Raw genomic sequence first — 20653 nt, forward strand, 5'->3', positions numbered from 1 at the left:
AACACGTGCGTGTATGTCAAGACCTCTGGTTGGGAGTCGGGAGGGGACTGTCTTTTCCTCTGAACCAGTGTGAACCGGTTGTGCTGCCCATGCTGGCTGTGATTGCCTACAATCCTCAGGTGCATTATTTTGATGTGATTTGCTGCTTGTGGGGCATAGAGACCTCCAGGGTCATATACAGTATGGATTATATACAGCACAGGCCTTCAGGGGACTTCTGTATAACGCAAGCATTTTTCCTGCTATGCACATTATCTACACTGCCTTCTTTTGATCAAAGGTTAAGGAAGAACGTGTTCCTGGGTCATCTTTTTTTGTTTTAATTCGCCCCTAGACTGAAAAAATAATGAGCAGCTTCTTCATTGTTCAGTAAATTGCAAAAATAAAAGCAGGAGCAGGAAGTTTTAACTAGTGTGTATCTGGGCCATTCGCACTAAAATGTTTCACGGCTTCAGAAGCTTCATGCTTAAATCGCTGCTCTCCGCTAATGTTCAGCAATCATACAGTGAGAAATCCATTGTTGGCAGGCAGAGCTGCCTGTTCCCTTTTAACAGACGACTAGGCAGTGCACACAGTGTCATTTTTATTTTTGAATCTCGCACGTAAATGTATCTAACCCACGTGAGCTTCCGAGACATTAAACATGAAGCCTCAGCGCTGAAACAAGACTTCTCAGAAAAGAACATAAATTATTACACAGAAAATCTACAATGTGAACTGAATACCTCTCCTGTGATGGCGTTTCTAAGTACTACAAACAAAATCTGAGTCACAAAAAGCTTCCTTGTTTAAAACTGAAAAAAAAAAAAAAGTAATATGGTGCCAGGAGATGGGGGGGGATATTGCAAACAGAAGTCCTTGATGTATCCTCTCCATTAGTCATTTTATACGAGACAGCCTGTTTTGTTGATGCATGTTTGCTCCATACCATATATAACACTGGCTATTTACTGCACATATTGTGACTGTTACACAATAACCTGAACACGCAGGCATTTTAAGGGAAAACCTCTTTCATATCAGCCTGGAAAACTTCTTCCTGAACTGAGCACAAAGCCCAGAAAAAGAGAGAAACAGGCTAAAGCTCACTAATTACCACTCCAGACTCAGAAATGTTGCTAAAGCAATGTGAAATGCCACATAAACCCTGGAAAACTCGCAGCCTAAATTTGCACCTACTTCTGTTTTTGTATAAATTTAATTTGCGAGTATTGTGTGTTGTAAAGTAGGTGTAAAGTAAGCCTTTAACGCAGACTTCTCCACTGATGTAGATAAACGAACACATCCTAAGCTAATCTACAATAAGCTAAAACAGGCTAAACTAATCTAAGATAAGATATATAAGACTACAGTTTTTATGTAGTTGTATTTTTATTTAGTTTCACTTTTATTTCTTTACTCCACTACAGTTTGGAAGGAAATATTGTGATTTTTACTTAAAAAAAACCTTGTTTAGTCACTAGTTAGATAAAACTGACACAAAAATATGCATCCATGCAAATGCTAACCTACCAGTTTTGCAATGGATGCTTACTGCTCTGATTCCTGAACCAATTAAATAAACTGAACCTTTACTTGTTGCATTAAGTTGGTAGAATAGTAATTCAACAATGCATCTGCTGCAACATTTCTACGCTGTGGTTTCTAACTAGTGCAGAGGTGTCTGTGAGAGTGTCTTAAGTGTCTTAAGTGTTTATCCTCTGGGCCTCTGTTTAGACGTGCTAACAGTACACACCTCTGCAAACCGATATAACTGGCTGCTCTGCTGTGTGTCTGCAGTTGCAGTTATTGTTCTATCCACCCACACCTATACCCTGCAACTAAAGACAGCAAGCTCCAACAAATATCCAGGAAAATTAACACTTGACTTCAATCGCTGATGATACATAATAAACCTACATAACTGAAACAAAGCGTCTGCTGCTCTCTATGCATTTTTAGATTTATTAGGCAGAATGTTTTCTTTATGCGACGAACAACGGACTATTAGGTTTAATAACTTCTGTGCACATATGCACTCAAATCAGACAGACTGAAGAATTACAGGCGTAGCTGCTGATGGATAAGTAATCTCCTACTGTTACCCTTTTTTTCTCTTTAACAGCTGGTATTTGAAGCAAATACTGACTATAGCGCTCACAACCTGATTTACTTTTTTCTGGTATTCGTCGCCTGAGTGTCAGAACTTGCCTTGCTTAAATAGATGATCACTATCTGGCTCAGTGAGGGATTTTATAATTAAAGTAAATGCCCTTGACGGCAGCATGAATTATGTCTTTGCAAGTGGTGTTTTACAAAGAAAGCATAGCTTTTAGAATTTATAATGAAGGCGCCATTATGGTTTGGGAATACATGCAATTGTGTTTAGAATGTTTCACTTTCTAAAATTTTTCTTTTTCTTTTTTAAAGAGGGGAACGATTAATGACGGCGATATAGCATTGTAGCCCTGCACGCAGTTATTTTTCATTATAAACTTGATATTATATATTTGCAATGCTCTTGTCTCTTCTCAGGTTGGTGTTACTTTGCTGAAGTGACAGACGAAGGCCTCGAGTCAGAGGTGAAGAACGCAAACAAGGAGTCCTCCCGGACAGCAGGGGGAAGCAGCAGACATGCAGGACTCAGCCTCTGACAGTAAAATAGCGAAACAGGTGAGCATGGATCTCATAGTGCTACGAGGCTACTGTTAATGCTACAGAAATCTAGTTGGTGGAAACACAGTAAAAACATGATATAATAACTTTTATATAGTAAGTTTGGAACTGTTCTAAGTAAAAGTTAATCTGAAAAATAATTGTTGTCTACACAACCAAAGTCTTTGTTCTTCATTAACCTGTTTACGTCTACTCCATTATCTAATCTTCTTGACTAATCTGTGCCAGACTATTCCTGTATCTTGTAATGCCATACACACATACTGGATAGTGTATAATCACCAGTTGCTTTGGAAAAATGTGTGTTCCTCCACTGGTTGAAAGTGGTTCCTGGAGGCTGCTGGGTCTTGCTGCGTGAAACTATAAAGAAAGTGAAGCACCAAAAATCTCAGCGTGATTGTTTTGCTTGCTAGCTCATTTCTGTGTTTGAATGGAAGTACAGTGGTCCCTCGTTTATCGCGGGACTTACATTCTAAAAATAACCTGCGATAGGTGAAATCCGCCAAGTAGCCAACTTTATTTTTTTACAATTGTTATAGATGTTTTAAAGCTGTAAAACCCCTCACTAAACTTTATACACTTTTCTCAGACAGGCATGAAAATTTTCACATTTTTCTCTCTTGTTTAACCACCTTTGTAGAAAAATAAGTCCAGTATTATGTTTCATTGACATTGTTGTGTTTGTTGGGGAGAAAACTGACAGACACACAGTACAGCACTATAGAGTCACACTGCTAGCGAACGAAGATTTATGTAAATTTGACAAACTGAACGCATTCTGTACTGTACAGGAGGTCTACAGCCAATCAGGATGCAAAACACAATGTGCTGTAAAAAAAAAAAAAAAAGCAAACTGTTGCAATGTGCTAGTGAGCAAAGCGACTGCTGTACGGTTGCAATAGATGACTGAAAGTCTGTAGGCCTGTGTAACTGGAGCTGCAGTAATCATTTTCCCGGGAACTGCCATCAACCTCCTCCAGCCACTTCATACCCGTCTCTAGGCCTGTGTGGTCGGGCTTATTCGCTTAATCCTAGATTGTCACCAAGATTGTCACATGTCCAAAATGGTGGACAAGAGATAAATGTATTTATATGAATTAAACTATTCAGGCAGTCATGCTAACTTAACAAATGTTACTAATGTTCATAACATGACATATTGCAATTTGGGGTATACGAGATTTAAAGTCTTTCCAGTGAACATCATTACTAGACATTGTGACGTGTCGAGCCATATACTACTTAGAAGTGTAAGAAAGAAGAAGAAAAGTTTTGGCTATCGGTTTTGTTAGCTAGCAGCAGTTGCTATTTAGTGGGTGTGGTGAGAAACTGTCACCAGCTCACAGGCCTTTTTATAGCCACCACTGTATAATGCAGGTCTGACTACTGATGTTGAAATGTATCTAAATATAACTCAGCTGTTTTATGTTTATGTGTCTGCAAAAATGATTTGTGTTTATGGATTTTTTGTTTTTGTTGTTTTATTGAATATATTTGTGTCTTCTGACAGTTTGGCACCGAAGCTCATAACTCACACAGATTTTTGCAAAATACAACTCTCACACTTAAAAAATAGTTTTTGTCCAGACTGTCTTCTCAGGACAGAGCTTTCATCCACTTATTTTGTCATATTTCAGCACAAGATTCTTTCATGTTGCCATAACTTTCTTTCTTGTAGAGCAGAGTGGTTGTATTTCATTTCAGATTGTTGTTTAGCGATTACTTTAATGACTGAAACTCAGGCCCATTTACAGCAGATATATATTATAATGTATTTGCCATTATTGGACTTAGTATGCGTGAAACTGCCATTTTAAAGTGTGAAAACATTTAAACAGATTCAAGTGTCTGTTCTGTTTTTGAGACTTTTAAATCTGTCGTTTCATTTTCTGTATATTCTTTTATGTAAAGGACCAGAACAAGCACATGGATGGACACAGAGAAACCGATGACATGTCTGAAAAGACATCTCCCAACAAGAACCTCAAATCTCCCCAGAAAGGCTCCAAACGGCTTAAAACAGCCCCCTTTAAAGTGACCCTACTGGATTCCTCCGAGTTCGAAGGAGAAACTGAGGTACGCCAGACGGAAAACAATTTGCATTTAAACGTTTTCTGGAATTAGGCTTATCGTGCTTTGAGCAAACAGTTGGAAAAAGGGAACATTATGTTTTTCCCTTTGTTGTTGGTTCCCTCTGTGGGCAGTTGTGTGTGTTGTATAGTGTTGCACAAAGCGGATAAAAGGGGCAAAAAGAATAAAAGCGAGGGTGCCATGCTGAGAACTCACCAGAGGGTGAATTCAAAGAAATGTTACACATTTCTGTAATACACACAGAGACAAAAAAAAGTCTTCATTCCACACAAGAGATGTGTCGTCATTACACTGCAGAGTGAAACAGGGCATTTGCCGCTTGCTGAGAAGGGAAACTGAATGCATGCATAAGTGAGGACAGAAGCGATAGATGTAAGTCTATTTCCTTAGATAAATACAAGGCGTCGACTTGAACGTGAACTTGGAGTTTTATGACTAGCAGCAGCATGCACCTCAGGCAAAGGAGGCCTATCTTTTTTTTGGCTAAAATATCTTTTCAGGATGTGAAGGATGTCGTTATATTCAGTTACTTGACTGTGGAGATGACTGGGCAGCAATATTTCAAGCTATGTGACGTTTTAACTTTTTATCCCACTCAAAAGAAATCTGTGTGGATGTACATCAAAAATCAGGAAGTGAATAGCCTGTCTGGAGCCATCGTGTGTGTACAAAAGCTTAGCGGGCACAGTGTTACAACAGATGGATGTAGCCATTGGTTTCTGGAGTTTCATTTGATGTATTTTGGAGCTAAGACTGACTATATTTGGATGACACACTCGATTAGCAAACTCCATCCAGAAACTGTTCATTAGCAACAAACTAATGAAATCCTAGAAATTCAAAAAATCTCTGTAATAAAAATAACCATCCATTGTACAGCCATTGTTTTCTAATGGAAAAACTTTAAATCTGAACTGTGAAGAATATTCTAGGGTGGGGTAAAACAGATTTTTGTAACATCTTGTAAACATGCTTTGGAAACTGACATTAGATCAGTTTTTGCCCCTTTAGCGATTCTAAATAGCATTACAGCAGATATTGCTGCAAAGACACAAGTGTTGCACCACATCGCATCACTTTTCTGCTTCCCCCGAACCCTAGCAACCACCGGCAACACAGCACATGGACACAGAAGGAATAACTGCGCTCGCGACCAAGAGTCTAATTCAGTTCAGTTCAATTCAGTTTTATCTGCATCAACTGAAGGCTTTTCGGGGAGATTTTAGACTCAGCTAGTTTTTCACCTTCACTCTTAGACAGGATGTTTCGAACTAGAAATATTGTGGAAATTTAAGAAAACAGCCCCATGTATTTGTTTCATATTTAAGGACATTCCCTGCTCAGAAATAACTCCAGGATTCCTCACAGTGTTACTGTAATGTGATCCAAAGAAAGTATCTAGACACCACATTTCAAAGAAAACTGTCCTTTGTTACAATTCTGTATTCTTACGCTCCTTATTTTGCAAAGAGGACGGTGGAAAGGCGTTTCTGTGAACGTGTTCTTCGTTTACATTAGTAATTCCTCGATACAGCAGATCCTACTATTTGTTCTCTTTATGTTCACCTTATGGTTACTTGGCAGTGATGCTTACAGGCAGTGTTTTTGAACAGAAACGGAATTTTTTTATGGCTGTTTTTAGTTTACAAATCATTTTCAGGTTGCCAGTGGTTAGTATGCCCCTTTAAGCTCCAGTGACACAGTTCAGTAGTATGCTGAAGGCAAATGAAAATAGTAAACTGCAGAACAGGCAGCCGCATTTTGTTGTTTACTGAGTTTAAATAACTTTCATGTATATTAACTATTATAAAGCCTGAAACTCTCTTTATAGCCACCTGGCACTGATATATTGAACTCTCCTGTAAAAGCGTCTTTAAGTTCAAGAATCACATGGTTACATGATCATATTAAATAATTTGGTTACAATATTGACCAAAATTATAGTGTGAGGCTGCCCAGTTATACTGAGTAATTCCCAAAGGTGTCAATAAATTCTGATTTCATTGCATTTTTTAATAAAAAGCCCCCAGCACAGGCTACTAACTGGGTGTAAAGAAATCTATATACCTATTACATGATTGGAGACCCGGTGCAGTCAAGGAGAAAATAGAAGAACAATATTATTATGAAGCAACCCTCAGGACACTAACGCACAAGTGCGTGAAACCTTGTGTATGTGGTGTGATGACGGAGGAGGGGGGCTGTTCATTTACAACAGTGTGTGAAGTAAGACCATCAGCATTGGTGTTCTGGTGCCAACCTCTCCGAGCACTGTGAAAACATCTGGGTTTTATCCGCACCTCAACAGACAACAGCATTATGCTTATGAAAGCTTTGGTATTGTAAGTGCACATCTGGATATTTGTCTACCTACACACGTTTTGTAAAAGTCTAGTTTGCCGACGGTCTCGGACTACAGGCTTGTTCCTGCTAGGATAGAAGTTTTTGAACCTTCCTCATACTTCCAGGAGTAATCATGAGGAACCTGTGAGGAGGCAGGATACACCTTGGGAGCGCTCTCACTGGAGGAGGTGGTACTCACGAGTTAATTAATTCTCTGAGCCTCCCTGCGGCCCTCAAACAGGGAAGGACACACCACACCCTTACCCACTTCTCTCACCCAGCCCCTTCCTTCATGCTTGGTCATGCTGATGTGTTGAATGAGGCCATTTTGGGTGGAATGGCTGGTTAGTTGACATCCAAGATTTCCCCGTCTATTGAGGTGTTTTTTTTATTTTTTATTTTTATTTCGCTGTTTAATTGCGCCGGAGCAGAGAGCAAATAGATGGGATCACTTCAGTCACGGCTTATTAAGACTCCAAGACTCCAGTGATTTGTTTATTTCATTCTTTGTGCCGCCTCCGATGGCAGCGTGCTCTCGTTGTACATAAACAGCGCTGCTGTCGGGGACTCGCTGACTGACAAGATGAGAGCTTAGAAGCACTTCCCAAGTGTTCCTCCACCAACCTCCCTTCACTCATTGTGACGAAAAGGAAAAATACTTTTTCAAACTCTACCCTTGAGATATTAAGGAAACAGACAGCACAAGGAAAAAACTGCTTCAGTTTCCCTGGCAACTCCTCGCTCAATCTTGTCACCTCTTAAAGTAGGCCTTGTGAAAGGATAAAACTGTGTATGCATACTTATAAAGTGTTTTTCTTGTTCTATATTTACTATGGAGTATAAGCCCATGCACAAATTGTACTCCTAATATTATATTCCCTTTATAATACGTATATGCAGCCCAGCCCAGTGAAATATGCGCTGCTTGTTTAAAGATATTCGTACACAGTTATATGCTAATTAATATGGTCACATCCATCACTGTCTGCATTTTTTTGGCAGTCATTCAACATCATTCCTTTGCATCCTGCTAACTGACCTCCTGATTTTTTTTATTTATGAGGTTTTGAAGTTTTCATTTTTGGATTTGAGTCAGATGTTCCACTATTTTAGGAATGCAGTGGTATGGATTTCAAAGGAAAATGTCAAAATCGTTATGATGGACAGAATTCGGCAAGAGTATACAGCACCCTACAGTCTTTGATGTTTTGTAGTTTTGCCTCCGTGCATCACCACAGTGAGCTGTAAGTCAGACATGTGATTGAAGTCCAGACTTTCAACTATAATTCAAAGGATTTACAGAATGTTTGTGTAAAATGCAATTTTTATACATAGTGCTTCATTTTCAGAGGTTCAAATTAATGGGATAAACTAACATAAATGTAACATAAAATAAAAGATTCTTTTTAATAGTTGAATTAAAAAACAAACAAACCAAAAAACTGAACTTTGCAGCCAGTGTGTTTCCTCCTTTGAGTGCTCTTCTAGACCTTTAACCCAAATTGGTGCCTAATCAGTTTTGCAGCTTTTGATCCAGAATCTTCTACATTTCTCCTGCAGATTTATTTTTATTGAACTCCATGCTTGCAGTTTGCATACACCAGAATAAATAGATCTCTACCAAATATGGCTGACTGTGCCTTCAGTAGTGTGACAGAAAATATTTTCTTTTGTGTGTGTTTGTGGACACACACACAGAGAAGCCTGTTTATTTAATGTGACAGGAAATATTACTAAAATTCACCTTGAGTTCTGTCAATAGTAAGTATCAAATCTCTGCCTGTAGTGCAAAGTCTAGTATTCTGCAGCATGTCGCAGTGACTGTATAACCGCACCAAATGAGTTATTAAATTGTGTTTAGGTCCAGAGAACCTTAAAAAGCCCTGCTGCCTAATAAAGTCTGATAGTGTATTAGTAACCCAGTTCTTTCCATATTAAAAGCTAACTATTACAGTAAAAGGCACTTAGAGTATGCACGTACGATAGTCAAAAATGTAGCAGGCACTGTTTCTCTCTCTCTTGACCTTTTTCCACACTTTTATGTCATGTATGTTTGTCTTTGCAGAAACACTCCAAAGGACAGACCCTGATGGACATGGTGTGTGAACACCTTAACTTGCTGGAGAAAGACTACTTTGGTCTGACCTTTGCCGACACAGACAGCCAGAAGGTCAGTGAGTTGTGTACCACAGTAACCTCTCAGTGCATAAACAATGCTCGCTAAACAATCTGTATTCCTCCCAGTTTTTTGCTGGCACTCTCTGGGGTGCGCTATCCATCATTCAGAGAAGAATGGAAAATGGAAATGTCCGTGCTAAAGTCTGGGCCTGGACAAAAGACATTTGAATAAGTTGTACAGTTGAAGAAGAAATGAAAGTGCCTCATCTACTCTTTGCAAGATGCATATATGAAATTTAGTGATAGAAATATTTCTCAGAGGCAGAGCTGCTCCGGAGGTAGAATAATTTCATGGGTTGAGTTAAATCTCCACGGGCCCCAGCTAAGAGCACAGTTGAGAAAAAATTGAAGAGCTAAAAAGAAAAGTTAGATCAAAATGACTTCAGTGACTTTGCTGTTTCTTTCATTTATGACTATGGCAAGGTGAAGAGTAAGCAGGATGACTTTCTGCTTTTTCTCAGGCAATAGCTAAAGGCAAGTTTTAACTTTTAGGTCGCACCGGCTAATTAGCTAATAAAATTACCTTATTGAGTATTTTTTTATTTGAAATTAGATAAAGGAGAAAGGTTCTCAGTGTTGGTCGTCTAACCATGCATGGATTTGTTTGACTAGGTTTTTTAGAAATGTATTAGGTACGCAGTAATCAGTTAAAAAGATCGATTAGCAGACTGCACTCATAAACTGCACACATATCTGCTAAATAATGCTAAGCAGCAGATTAATAAATGCTGAACTGAAGCACAACCTTCTTGACAGGCTGTACCACACGGGACCATTTTTCTGTGAGATATTTCTGTTAAAAATGCAACAAAAGACACGAACATCACAAAGAGGGTCTAGAGGTCCAGTTCAGCCAGTTTAATTAGCAGAGGTAAAGTATGGCAGACAGCTATCGGCTACAGCTGCAGGTGTCTTAACACCTGTCAATCACAGCAGCCGTTGCCTTTTATCCAGATGGATGGGTTATAAAATATAGTTAGCAATTAACATAGGAGTCTTAACAGCATTAAATCATTTCTAGATGTGCTGAATTTCAAGCCTTGATGTTGCCACTTGGTGCTGCTAAAGATACAAGTAGCTGATTGCTGCGTTTAGTGATCATGTAACATAAACGAAAATGTGAGTTAGAGCAGTAAATATGTACATTAGTTCAGTGCGAACTAAGACCATGAATATAAGGATTCATTTACACAGGCCTAGAGACTGATCAGCTACTTCATGGTAACATCAGTAACTCCAGTAAGGAAAGAAGGTATATTCCAGACCAGTTGGCTAGTTTTTGCTGGGTGTCACTGGGTGAAATAGGTGAGTGCTAAACAACAAAGCTCCTTGTGATTGCTCTGGTCGCTGCAGTGAGTGTTTGCAGACGAGACAGGCCCTTCCCTACAAACTACAGATGAACGCTGCTAGTAACAAACACAATCACATGGAGGGTATGAGATAGAGCACCACATCTTTGCAACCTATATCACCTAGCAAGCAAGTTTCACTGATGGTTAGCATAGAGTGACTCTATTGCCCAAAGGAAAGAGTAATCAGAAACCACATGCATTAATAATGTTGACTGGATGTATTGTAGTGGTGTAGCCATAACAAAGAGCACTGGCTAAATAAGGCAGTGCTTTTCTTTTAAGATAGCAAGACATGCATAGATCAGACACAAAATTAGCATTTAGTTTGATTACATGTTCACTAGATAGTTACTAACTTGTCCATCAATTGGTACCTTAGGGGACAAATTATTCATGATGAGCAGCACATCTTTGTTCTCATGTACTCATAATAAGTTAAAAGAACTCACAAGTTATTAGAAAAATATTGATAATTACAGCTGAAACAGCCTCACATAGAGTGAATCTGTGTGTTTACAGTTCTGAACAATATCTCAGTGGAAGTAATCTCTCGGGTGAACTGACCCTTAAGATTCGTGGCATTATCTTGCTTGTTTTTGTGTCACTTGACTTTCGTTTGCCTCTTTTTTCCATCATCTGAAGTTTAATTATTTCCTGATAAATGGGCTCTAACATTAATCTCCAGTCAGCACACCAACCTTTTTGACATTTTGAAACGAAGGTCTGAATATGTTAGTCACGGATTGTTGTTGCTTTGTTATAAGGTGTGCGGACCAGACTTATCATATAATCGTATAATTAATACGGACCTGATGGGTCCTGGCTGTCAACTCACATGAGAGTGCTGTGTTTGATGTGGGTCTGGGGTTTTCATTGATGTCTTCCCAGAGGGTAGGTATGGGATTGCACAACAGGCTACAGAGGAACCTCCAGTCTTTTAAAGATAGGACAAGACCAAGCCCCTTTTAACATCTGGTGCGTATCCTCTGCCCCAGTCATTGGCTTGTACACAGTTTGTCAGCTCACATGCTGTGACTCGAGGTGCACAGGATAATCTTGGACCTCACAATATGACAGTCTCATCAAAGACGGCCTTATCAGGGCACAGCGTGAGCTTAGTGTCAGGGGTCAGTGCTGATTGGTAGACCAAACAAGCTTGAGAATTTAAATGTCATTTCAGATGCCCTTTCCCTGTCTCAGTTGGGGGAACAAGAACTCAATCTCCGCTCTCCAAGAGAACATTTATTCTATGTGATTTCTTTAGAAAGTAAAGTTGAAAAACAAAGTGTAAAATAATGAATCAGTGATGAAAAGTTTTTCCTGCTTTTCAGCACCTGACTAGTTCTCTTTACCCTTAGCTGATCGAAGGTGGATTCATGGTGACAATCGAATGGCTGCGGCTCTTTAGTCTTTAGCAGTTCGATTAAACACCAGAGGAGTAACGCAGGAGGCAAACTGTGAGAGATACAGTTTGCAGTTTGTCCCCGTTGAGGCCACGGAGTTGCAGTGTAGTGTAACAACCCTTCATGGTTTCACTCTGATTCGTGTAGTACCAGCTGTCAAGACGACGGTCAGCATTAGGAAACAGCTGCTGTGTGGTTTTCAGGTTAGTGCAGATCACTGTCAGCTCTCTGCATCGTGGATTGCTCAAACACCCGTTTTTATGTCTGTAAGCATGAGGGTGGAATTTACATAACAATAGACACCCATTGCAACTCATTTTCTTTAATTAGGTTTTTGCTAGTCCACTGACCTTTCCTCTAGCTCCGCTGTCAGCATCACAGTTTTGATTTCTCCTGAAACTTCTTGGTAACTGCTGATTGGTTTAAGTTTAGATGATTCTTATGAATGACTTGAGCAGCATCTTAACTTTGCTTCCACAACATCCACTGTAGACAGACTTGTTATATGTGCTGAATATAAACTTTGGGGGCTTTGGGGGCTGCATCCTCCTGAGGCCGCATTTGTAGGCCGATTACGTCACAGCGACACGACGAAGGCTGTCCAAATTCGTAGACTCCTCCGAATGTGGCCGACAAATGCGTCCTCCTTTTCCCAAGATTTGAGGGATGGGTCGGGTGTATCCTTCGTGGCCATATCCCAGAATTCATAGCGTGGCCCAGCCAATTCCAGTTTCCAACAATAGCAGCAGCTACTTAGTTTTAATATTACTCTTACTAATCTTTCTGGGTCACAAAATTAACTTTTTAAGATATTTTCAGGTGAGAATGTAGCTGTGTAAACGTCAAACATCTGCTCAGTTTATCAAGACATCACATATTTGCAAAAGTACTCCGATGTTTTCGGAGGCACCCATCAGCTTGATAGCTAGCCGGAGGTTCAAGGCTCTCCAGAGCCAGTGAGAACAGCGAACCCCCGGCACATCGTTTTCATTATTTGAGATTACAGCTGAATAAACGTCAAACAGAAAACTGATTAAACAGAAGTGTGAGATGATCGAGAATTTACGCCACTGTCCTGTTATATTTTAGATAGAAAGGAACAGACGGCCGAGTTTATTAAACGCCACTGAGACAGCGGTGACGCAAAACTGAAGGCTAGACCGTCCAATTTCACAGCCGTTTACTTCCAGTCTACCCGGCCTTCGGAGGACCTCAGGAGGATGCAGCCTATGAATTTGGACGCGGCATTTATGAGCATTGACAGTGGGAGTGTGCTAGCATGCTGTGACGAAGTTACCGACCAGCAAACATGCCTATAGACTCAGTGTGGTTCACTTTTGCATGTTTGGCAGAAATAGCCGTTTCAGATTATTTTGCATTCCATTAACTGTTTGTGCTGTTAAATAATCTGCTGTTGATATGAAATTCAGTATGTTATGGCATAAAAACCTTAAATTAGCCTAAGAACAATGCAGTTGTTCTTTATAATAAAAGTGTTGCTGCAATTTTGATCTGTTGACATCGTAGTATATAAACCAGGAACCAATAAATTCATGTTTACAAAGGATATACTATGTGTTAGCTTATTTTACGTCATTTATACAACAGTGGGTGCACATAGACAGGGTTCCAATTAAGGAGGTCAGTGTATGTTTAAGTGGGACTGTCTTGGAGACTAAACTCAGGCTTCATACTGCTCTAAGCCAGGATTTACTCATACACATCACTTCACTGATTAATGGTGGGCGTGCCAAACATTTGGGGACAAGACTGGTACAAACAAGTAATGTACCCAAATAAGGCAAGTCAGGGGAGCTTAGTTTAGAAGTTGAGCCAAGCCGGGCACCTTTTACAAACTTTATTTATAAATGACGAAGTGGTTTCTCACCGCAGGGATAAACTTCTTCATGTCAAGGCCAAACAAACTGCACAAGCAATTTTACTGGCTAGCAGCAATACTACTATTACTCTAAAGTCAAATTTTCGCTTGACTCCGAGGCCTGTGCACCACAAGGTGACAAATGGTTTGTGCCTCTGTGATCCTCCGCACAGAAGCACAAATCCTGCTGAAGTCAGGGGCAGCCAGTCAGAAGATAAGCTGGTTTAAAGAGAGAAGCTGCTTATTTTAAATGTAAAAAATATACATTTTTCAGACTTTTCTGATTAGAGTATGTATCATGTATTAAAATTACAACTATGAGGTTGTTTTGGTTGAATTAAATAATGGAAACAATGCATAAATAACAGTAGTAACTGGATATAAGGTCAGAAAAAGACGTCATCAGAAGCCTTGAGAAAGGTAAAAAAAATAAGAAAACATGACATTGAACACAGAAAACATTGCAAACCCCCAAATGGAACCAAAATCTTCATCACGCAAATGCAACCAAGTGTTTGGAATAACTGATAGTGAGTCTTTCACACCACTTTTGAAGACTTTATGCCCACACTTTTGAAATCTTATCAAAGCATCACAATCAGATTGAAGAATTTTGGCTTTTTTACTCATTCAGAGGTGGTCTTGCGAGTCTGTTTTGGATCATTGTCCTGCTCTTGAGCTTCAGGGCATGAACCGATGGCCAGATAATCGTCTCCCTGATTGTCTAGTAGAGACAACGAGGTCCTGAAGCAAATCAGCCCCAGATCATGACCATCACCATGCTTGCCTGCTGGCATGGTGTTCTTGGTGTTATGCCAGATGTAATGGGACTCAAACCTTCCAAAAGTTTACCTTTTTACTCGGCAGTTCACAGAACACTTTCCCAACAGTCTCTGGGATCAGTGAGATGTTGTCCAGTTGTGTTCTGTTTACTCAGCAGTCCCATTTTTGCACAGTGTTGAATCATGAACTCTGACCTCAAGGCGAGTGTGACCTGCATTTGTTTAGATGTTGTTTTTTGTTCATTTATGACCTCCAAGATGAGTCGCCAATGAACTCTTGGAGCAATTTTGGTATTATTATTGTCTAATGTTCAAATTTGTTTCATGTTCTGAAATATTTCGTTGTGACAAATATGCCAAAAAAAGAACTAAGGAGCAAATACTTTTTCACAGCAGTATACATCGTTTTTTCCCTAAGAGTTCTTGTGGGAGATATTGTTACTGTCTTCCCGCTGACATCTGTCTAAACAGCATGATTTACAGCTGCTGTAACAAGTGAATTTGTCACAGTCTGGCGAGAGCAGACTGTATGTATAGTGAAGAGTGGACCCAAAATGCAGACACCAAGGAACTTGGATCAAAACTTGAGTATCAACAAAAAGCGAGCCGTTTAATGAGGCTGGCAGAAAAGGTACAAATAAAGGGCAAGGCAAACAGAAATAAAACTAACATTAACCTAAACTGGGAGAACTAAACAAACAACATGGGAAAAACCTGGACATGAAACCTAGAAACATGGCATGGAGAACATGGCGAGAACAACAGACGACCTGACAATCACACACTGAAAACAGAGGACTTAAATACACAGGAGGTGATTAGGGGAAGTGGAGACACATGAGGAAACAGCTGGCACACATGAACATAATGACGTCACAGTGGGAGAGTAAAACTGAACATGATGAACACAGAACACCAGACCTCTTCACAATAAAACAGGAAACATAATGAGACATAGACATGACAACCTGAACTTGACAACGTAAGACACAGACATGAAACGCATGAAGAGCAGGGGAGATTTAACATGGTTGGAAACACGAGGGGAAAATAATAACTAGAAACACTTAGGCATAATAATACAAACTTGATAACAAATGACACGCAGCATGAAACACGAAGGTTGAGGGGAAACTTAAATACAGGGGAAGAAAACACAAGGAGTCTAATAACCAAATGAACTTAGATAACCTAATGAACAAAATAAACTCAAACTTAAAACGCTGGGTCAAAAGACCCAGGATCATGACAGAATTCACACAAACTCTTCGGCTAATGAAATGCTCCAGCAACCAAATCTGAAATGGTGCCCCTGTTGGTGAACTGGTTCACTGAACAATCCGATGTTATGAGATCACATAGGTAACTGGCTGACAGTGAGTTTGTGGCGCAGTGATAAAACACGACTGCTCTGTGCGGGTTTGAATGCCTCAGCAGGGGAGGGCTCAGTCTCTTTGTTTACCATATGGAGAGGCTTTCATAAGGAACACATGCGGCAATTAGAGTAAAATGTGACACCGGGGTGTGCATTAGCCATGTTTCCAGTCTACTCTGTGTGATTTCTGCCTTCTGTCTTTCAGAATTGGTTGGACCCCTCCAAGGAGATCAAGAAGCAGATGCGCAGTGAGTGTCTTTTCCAAGTAGCTGTAGTGGATTAATATTTTAAAATTCAATTAGCAGAGACATAAAAGTAGCTTTGTTGCTCATTGTACTTGGAGTTGTCAGCTAAATTGCTAAGAAGAGCTCCAAAACTGCCTTCTAATGAACACTTTTTTTCCGTTATACTGGATGTGTTTAAGCTTCCTGCTCTCAATACAATCTCTCACCAGACTCTCCGTGGCACTTTGCCTTCGCTGTCAAGTTCTACCCTCCTGACCCCTCCCAGCTCATGGAAGATATTACCAGGTAGAGTGCTGACACACACTTCTACTACATCTCCAGTCATAATTCCTCTGGCTGTGCTGTCAGGTGCTCCTCAGAATTATTCAAAGGATAAATCGCTAACACGTGTCAGCAGTACAGATAATTTCCTTTTTTATATATTCCCACTGATGGATGTTTACATAAACACATTGTAACAATTCTCATGGCATATTTGCCCCAGTGTCAGAGCAGCCCAAATCCCTCTCTTCTTTTGAAGGATTAGCCCTGGAATGCTACTAACTGCCATGGATTAACTAGGCTGAATACTTGTTGGAGCTTGCATTGGCTCGGGCTTGTTTGACTGCCAACACTCCTTCCTCTCCTCCCCTTTTTCGTCTCATCTGACAGATACTACCTGTGTCTGCAGCTGAGGGATGACATGCTGTCAGGTCGCCTGCCGTGCTCGTTCGTCACTCACGCCCTCCTGGGCTCCTACACCGTTCAGGCCGAGCTGGGAGACTACGACCAGGATGACCACGGCACCGACTACGTCAGCGATTTCCGCTTTGCTCCCAATCAGACGCGCGAGCTGGAGGAGAGGGTGATGGAGCTCCATCGAAACTACAAGTACATGACACGCTGTTGTTTAAATCAGACCTTTGTGTATCCACAAGTGTCTTAGGGTGATCATCTGATGAGTTTTCAGTTGCATCAAAAACACTTCATCATGCACATTGCTGATAGATGCCGTCTGTCACTGAAATGTACACAGTGTGAATCTTGCCAGTGTGACAATACTTCTCAATTCACATGGTGATGCTGTGGCACTGCTTTTTGGCATTCTCCCAAATGAAGTACTTGATGGGAGGAACTTAGAAGAGAATATATCAAGCATGTTCGAATACTGCTCCCGCTGTTCACCATTCTGGATCTTTTATTTAAGAAAGTCTGCTACAGTATTGTTATTATTCTGCTCTTATTCTAGGGGGATGACTCCAGCAGAGGCTGAAATGAACTTCTTGGAGAACGCAAAGAAATTGTCCATGTACGGAGTCGACCTCCATCATGCTAAGGTTGGCTATTCTGGCGTTTTTTGATTTTCAGGTGTCATGAATGCACTCCTGAATAATTTCTGTCTGTGTTTGCTGCAGGATTCTGAGGGGATTGAAATAATGCTTGGTGTCTGTGCCAATGGCCTGCTGATTTACCGTGACAGGCTGAGGATCAACCGCTTTGCCTGGCCAAAGATCCTTAAGATTTCATACAAGAGGAGCAACTTCTACATCAAGATAAGACCTGGAGAAGTACGCATTATGGTTAAGGACCAGGAGGGTCAAACATAAAGCCCAGGGGCCAGAATTGGCCCGGCGAAAGACTCCAATCCGGCCCTTTCCAGGGCTTTTGGAAAAACTTTTTCCAAAGTTTTGCAGCTTTTTCAAATGAAAAATGTCTTTAAACTAACAGAAAGAGAAATTTCACTCCTTTGGCCCACTTAAGATCAAAGTAGGCTGTATCTGACCCACAATCTAAAATGAGTATGAGTATGACATGCCTGAACTAGTCTGTTTATACAACAATCAAAGGAAATGGGGCTCTTGGTTTTTAGGATCTTGGTGCACTCTTAGAACAATAAATCTTCATACAAATGTGTGCATAACCAAAGGGAGATGTGAGCCTCAATTTTAAGAATTTCCTTGCTACAGCCACCATTGTGCTAGCTTTAAGTAACACAAGGACTGGAAGTATAGTTTTGTACATTTCCATAGTCTCTACCGGTTGCCTGACCCGCCCCATAAGGCCACTATAGGGCGTTTGTGCACCTGTAGCTTATGAAATAAAGAACTTAAATTCGAGAGCTTTTGAGGTGTTAGTAGATGGACGTGCCTGGCCACAATGGCAGCACCCATTTGTCAGTAAAATCCCATTGGGTGTCACTATCTTGGTGTTTTAATGAGCGAGGAGGTGATCTGGCTGACACGGCATGCTCAGAGGGTAGCAGCTGCTACCCTAGTACTACCATACAGCTTTAATGATGACCAGAATTATTCAAATCTACATGCTGACAACTACAGATCAAGCCCATAAACTTAGTTATGACCAAGTTTATGGACTATGACCTTGTATGAGCTGAGTTATGCCCATATTTTATATACAGCATGTAAGATATTTGAAATCAGGCTGGTTATTGTTTCCTTTATGTATATATATATATATATATATATATATATATATATATATATAAAGGAGTCATAAAGGAAACAATAACCAGCCTGAACACACACACACTAAACACAGCCTTATACCTCTATTATAAGGGTCTCTATTTTGGCCCTCGTCATTGTGCTGCAGCTTATCCTCCATGCTGAGCCTCAAAGTGTCAGGCTGTCTGGGCGAGACCCAGTCAAGTGACAGAGCTGCACAGTGAGCCTGTGATAGAGCCAAAGAAAGAAGTCTTTTAACAGAGCTGCTGCAGCTGCAGCCACAGTCAGAACAGAGGGATAAAGAGTGTAAATATAGAGCCATGAAGTTGTTTTCCACTCATTTGCTCCCAGCCTCTGAACACTGCATGTTATCCTTCCTGCCTCTGACCTGCTGCCTTCTGTCCAGTCTGCAGAATATATGTAAATAATAAGGTAGCTTATATATTGACATAAGTTTGGTGCCAGCAGTTTTTTGCAAGCACAAAACAAGGACTGTTTTTATTGATTGGCTCCAGTGATCATTCAGATATGAGATGCTGTATATTTATAGATTTTTAGGACTCTCTCTAAATGTTCGTCCAACAAATTGATGCGCCCTTCAGCAAAACAGAGTAAACATACCTGGTGGTGTTTTCAGCTCTCACCTTCCCTGTCTCTCCATATTTTCTCTCCCCTCTAGTATGAACAGTTTGAAAGTACAATTGGTTTTAAGCTCCCCAACCACAGAGCTGCCAAGAGGCTGTGGAAGGTCTGCATCGAGCATCACACCTTCTTCCGGTAAGAATCGATCCGCTCTCATGGTTGGAGGGTTTTTCGTTCGATGGCCATCAAAGCAAACCGAACACTTCCCTGTGTACAGCTTCATTAGGCACAGTCGCTCGGGCTACTGCCATGGTCACCGTGGCTTTGCTAGTAAACTTAACTTATATACTGATTTAGCATTACAGAGGTCACACATGTATGAACTGCATGATACAGCTCTCTATGTGATAGCACGCAGTTACAATTGCATGTATGTATTATAGAGTGATAAAGGAGAAGTCTAGCTTTACCCTAAAGGTCAAGCTAGTTTACAGTAACAGTCACCACAAGGCACTTTATATTGTAAGGTAAGGCCCTGAGATATTAAAGGGAAAACCTCCAAGATTCAACAGTTAAGCAAACACTTGGTGTCTGTGGGAAGAAAGAACTGCTTTTTAACAGGAAAACATCTCTGGCAGCCATCTGCTGTGGCCAGTTGGGTGGAGAGAGGAAAGAAAATAGTAGAACTCTTCCTGGTCAGCAATTGTTGTATTGTAATGGTTTCATTAGAACAGGCAAATATAGATCAACAAATATGGATCAACAATGGACCAGAGTTTATGAAAGGTGTGAATAAATCTTTCTGTGAACAAATAAATGGAACCATTTCAATCCATGGGAAGCTTGAATCTGTGAATTTGAAGCTGAAAACATGATGCACATTTATTTAAGTTGGACTTGAAATAATTTATTCAGCTATTAGTAATCCACATATCTCTGTATTTTGCCTTTGAGAGATCTAGATTGCTTGCTTATCACAGTCTGTTTCACAGGCTGGTATCTCCTGAGCCTCCTCCTAAGGGATTCTTGGTGATGGGTTCAAAGTTTCGATACAGCGGAAGGACGCAGGCTCAAACCAGGCAGGCCAGTGCTCTCATAGACCGGCCTGCTCCTCACTTCGAGCGGTCGACCAGTAAGAGGTATCTGCTTTCCCGGAGCTTGGATGGAGGTGAGCAGTGCAGCATGAAGGCTTCTCAGGGAGGAAAAGCTAGCTTCACTTTGCTCAAAGAGTAGTGTTGTAAATCACACTGTTTTTACCTTTGAACAGCATGTGAAGCTAAACTAAGTTAAGCCAAAGACAACCTTTTCTCATCATCTGTGGAAG

The 20653-nt window shown here is 40.5% G+C and overlaps 1 protein-coding gene across 1 annotated transcript in view; it reads left to right on the forward strand.

The window, feature by feature from the left end:
• Positions 1–2551: 2551 nt before the first annotated feature.
• LOC146631562 (uncharacterized) overlaps positions 2552–20653 on the forward strand; it is a 36336-nt gene continuing 18234 nt past the window's right edge. The window contains exons 1-10 of the mRNA XM_085353767.1: positions 2552–2652; positions 4567–4731; positions 9155–9259; positions 16264–16306; positions 16513–16588; positions 16955–17173; positions 17532–17619; positions 17698–17850; positions 19427–19524; positions 20322–20497. Coding sequence (XP_085209893.1) covers positions 2614–2652; positions 4567–4731; positions 9155–9259; positions 16264–16306; positions 16513–16588; positions 16955–17173; positions 17532–17619; positions 17698–17850; positions 19427–19524; positions 20322–20497 — 1162 coding nt within the window. The 5' untranslated portion in view covers positions 2552–2613. The remainder of the gene's footprint in view (positions 2653–4566; positions 4732–9154; positions 9260–16263; positions 16307–16512; positions 16589–16954; positions 17174–17531; positions 17620–17697; positions 17851–19426; positions 19525–20321; positions 20498–20653) is intronic.

Source organism: Diplotaxodon limnothrissa, linkage group LG5 (genome assembly GCF_057381915.1).
Source record: "Diplotaxodon limnothrissa isolate DT_005_m linkage group LG5, D_limnothrissa_male_GT1.1, whole genome shotgun sequence".
NCBI lineage: Eukaryota > Metazoa > Chordata > Actinopteri > Cichliformes > Cichlidae > Diplotaxodon > Diplotaxodon limnothrissa.